Source organism: Oreochromis niloticus, linkage group LG14 (assembly GCF_001858045.2).
Source record: "Oreochromis niloticus isolate F11D_XX linkage group LG14, O_niloticus_UMD_NMBU, whole genome shotgun sequence".
NCBI lineage: Eukaryota > Metazoa > Chordata > Actinopteri > Cichliformes > Cichlidae > Oreochromis > Oreochromis niloticus.
The window spans coordinates 21,743,078-21,746,623 of record NC_031979.2 but is presented as its reverse complement, the minus strand read 5'-3'; the positions used below and the strand labels follow the sequence as shown (position 1 = coordinate 21,746,623).

The 3,546-nt window shown below is 37.5% G+C and overlaps 1 protein-coding gene across 2 annotated transcripts; it reads left to right on the top strand.

The window, feature by feature from the left end:
- The first annotated feature begins 277 nt into the window (after positions 1-277).
- On the top strand, positions 278-3,189 carry LOC100707031 (uncharacterized). Of its 2 annotated transcripts, none has more exons than XM_005455776.3 (4): positions 278-525; positions 920-1,033; positions 2,315-2,357; positions 2,531-3,189. In XM_005455776.3, the coding sequence occupies exons 1-4, from the start codon at positions 472-474 to the stop codon at positions 2,728-2,730; spliced, it is 411 nt and encodes a 136-aa protein (XP_005455833.1). In that variant the 5' UTR covers positions 278-471; the 3' UTR covers positions 2,731-3,189. The 2 variants fall into 2 exon arrangements, with proteins under 2 accessions (XP_005455833.1, XP_003450859.1); XM_003450811.4 differs by having other exon boundaries at positions 291-525; positions 2,594-3,189.
- Positions 3,190-3,546: the final 357 nt, after the last annotated feature.

Below are 3,546 nucleotides of genomic sequence, written 5' to 3'. Positions count from 1 at the left end.
AATTTCATAACATTTATTAAAGCAATTTGCTATGAAGTATAAACCTTTCTTTGAAAAATAGCTCATTAGGAGGTAACTCTAGTATGTCTCAGTATGAAGCTGTTGTTGTTCGGCTTGTTAATAAGATTGCTACACACTTAACTAGAGGCTAAATTAAATTGTATGCATCCTAAATTATCAATAGCCTTTTTCTTTATAGATAAATAAATGCACGTCTGCTACAGTTACTGGAAAGGTGCAATGCACACCTGAGGGATAAGTGTTGTGCATAGGAAAAGATTACTGCTTCTCTATTTCTGTCCTGCAAAGCTCTTTAGCAGTCTTACCCTTATGTGTCAGAGACTGAGACAGTGAATTGAGTGTTTGTTCCTGATTGCTCGGACTTGTGCCTGTGTGGATTTTTATTTTTGTTCAACAGAACTGAAGACAGCAACTGTAAACAAAGAAGGCCCTAAAGGAATAGTGATCAAGATGTTGATAACCATGCTAACAGCTATGTATATGGTGGTCAAAGTGGTAGAAACGGTAAGGTGATTATAATGATAGCACTCTACTGTTCAGATCAGAAAAAGAATGATGACATTGATTATTAGTGCAAAGTAAGATGCCTTTTTTTTTCATTTATGGAGGATATCAGATATAATATAGTTAGTGTTTGTAGGTAAATGGCATTGACAACAGCTTTATAAAATAAGAATGTACATGTGGATCATGCTGCAACAGCTGGTTAGTGTAAACCACATTTATATTTACAGCTTCCAGATGTATTCAGGCAAGTTATGTTAGATCGAACTGGCAAATGCTGCCCTGTCATTGTTCTCTGTTTTCTCGTTATTCAGTGTTCACATTTAGAGCTGAGCCAGCTTTTGACCTTTGACCCATATTCATATGTCTAAGCAAAACGTCTTTTCATTTTCAGATAGGGGCGCGGTTTGCGCGGGAACAGGAACCTTTGCCTTATGTGGTGTCTCAGCCTTTGCCTTGGCAGGTTCACTCAGTGTCTCTCAGCCGGAGGAGCAGCAAAGCAGATGAGGTTAGTTATAGCAAGATTGATACTGCACATCATAATGTACATTACAAACCACATCAGTTCTGCTCATATAGTTTCATTCTCTGTATGAGAAAACCGTTGGATAAAACCACATCCTCTATTCTTAGTATTTCTAGGCTGTATAAATATCGTCATCAGATTATCATAACCTCAGGTACATTAATAGTAGTAGTATTTTTTAATCATCAGTGCTCATAAATGATCTTTTCTTATTCTTTGGTAATTAGTAAAAAGAAAGTCCAGTAGTTTCTCTTGACTTAGCATACAATGCTATAAGCTGGTCACGTCCTTTTTGTGTCCCTGAGAAGCACAGGACATAAAAGCAGAGGAATGTGTCTTAAAAAGGCAGAGATGGTTTGCCTCTATACTCAGAAAGTAGCAGCAAAATAATATATTTTTAAAAAATAAAATTGACTTTTGCATCAGACTCAGTTAGAGAACGCCCTTTTGGCCCTTGATGAATCAATGTCTGTGAATCAATCGATTCTAGTAGAGATAAACACCCTCTACATCTTCACAGTTCACATCTGATGTCTCCTGAAGGTTTCGTTATGTATCCCCGAATAAAGAAGCACATTTCAGTCCAAGTTGAAAGGGTGCACATCTTTCCGTAAAAGTGAAATTTTGGTTGACGGGCTTGTATTTTTCTTGTACCTTTTCTAAGGTTACTTCTGGCTAAAACCTTTATACAACTGAAACTAACAAATACATCGAGGAAAAATAGCTGGAGTGCTAAATGTGAGCACAAGTACTTAAATGAAAAGGTGCAACAGTCATACTCAAGAAGCAGCTCTATACCCTTATGTGCTACGGTTTAAATTCAGCAGACCTCATAGACAAGGTTAGCCAACATGTGGGACTGAACATAGGCACGAAACACACAGCCAAATTGGCAGGTAGGCATGATAAGCTAGTCTGGTTCTCAGACGCTGGATTCCCTGCCGCTGCTCCGTTTGAGCTATAATCCCAATCAAGGGGATTTGTGTTTGAGGTCATTACTGTGAATGTACATAGAAAGAAAGCACAGTCACAGACACACATGTACTTTGGCCATTAGTTCCTTAACTGTGGAACATACTTTGCCGTTTAGTATTTTAGTAGTTTTGCATATGTTTAACTCTGAATGTCAGCCAGAGAAGATAGCACTACTGATTATTCTTACACATAATCTGTATCTGTTACATCTTGTGCACTAAACCGATACTTACTCTTCTTCCTGTGTGTGCCTGCACATCTATTAAGGCTGTTCTGTTTCTGTTACAGTATGATGGCCTCAGGAGAAACAGCATAGGCGTGTATAGAAAGAGTAAGTAACATTTGCAGGTAAATATTTTAAATGCAGGCTATTATTCTGCTGGCCCTGGAAAAGTTGTTCTGAATAACTATGAAATCCAATTTAAAAAGATTTCTTTCAGAAAAATAGCCTGCTTCAGTAAAGGCTAACATATAAAACATGCTTGAACTCAATCATTGCTACAGAGTTTCTCTACATGGCTATTTCCTCTACCTCCCTGGCTATTCCCTGTATCCTGTCGTGTTCAGACTCCAATGCCAGTAACGGGACATGCGCAGTGCCTGCTGTTCCTCCGCTCAGCCCTGTTGAAGTTGAGAAGGCCGCCTCTACCATCCAGAACCATTTCAGGAAATTCCAGCAGAAGAAACACAAGAACGGCAAATAGATGGACAGACCAGGAGAGTCTTACTACTCCAGCAAGTCTGAGAGACAATAGCAAGCAAGCTGTGATTTCATGTGATTTCATCAAAGGCTAGATGAACGCTGTGATGTCACTATTACATTCATATGAACACTTATATTCAAATACACATACATTTAAACTTAGTAGAGGTCCCAAGATTAGTAATCCAGATTAACATACAGCAGCCTACATCTCACACAACGCTTATGAAACCATATTTAAATTTCCATGTGAACAATAAATGTGAATATTCAGTAAATCTGAATGAACAGATTTGCTGTGCTGTGATGACAGAGTGATTTTAAGAGTGCGTGAGTGAGTTGTTATTCTCTAATTTATATATGACTGTTGTTTCCTGTATATAAATGTGTGGAAAAACACTGATGTCCCTTAAGAACCCCCCCCCCCCCAGTCCATTTCAATAAACTCATCATCAGATTATGTTGTTTCACTGCCCTCTAGTGTTTAGAGGAATTTCTGCCTCACAATGTGTATGAATTTTAAGGTGCTTATTTAATTTGATGTTTTTAAAGGTTTAAAAATATATTAAAAGTTTGCAAAACACAATTAAAGTTATCAACAGAAAACAAAGGAACAAGTGACTTTATGTTCAAAACCTCTATCTAATGAGTTTGGGCGTGGCCAACCTGCTGTTTAGGATGTCACTATATCAAGTTTTCTTTACGCGTGACCAAATTAGTGCAATATTGTGATGATCTATTATGATTTTTTTTAAATGGAGATTTGCATTTAAAATACATAACTTTTTCTTGTTTGTACACAACTGTACAAAAGCTA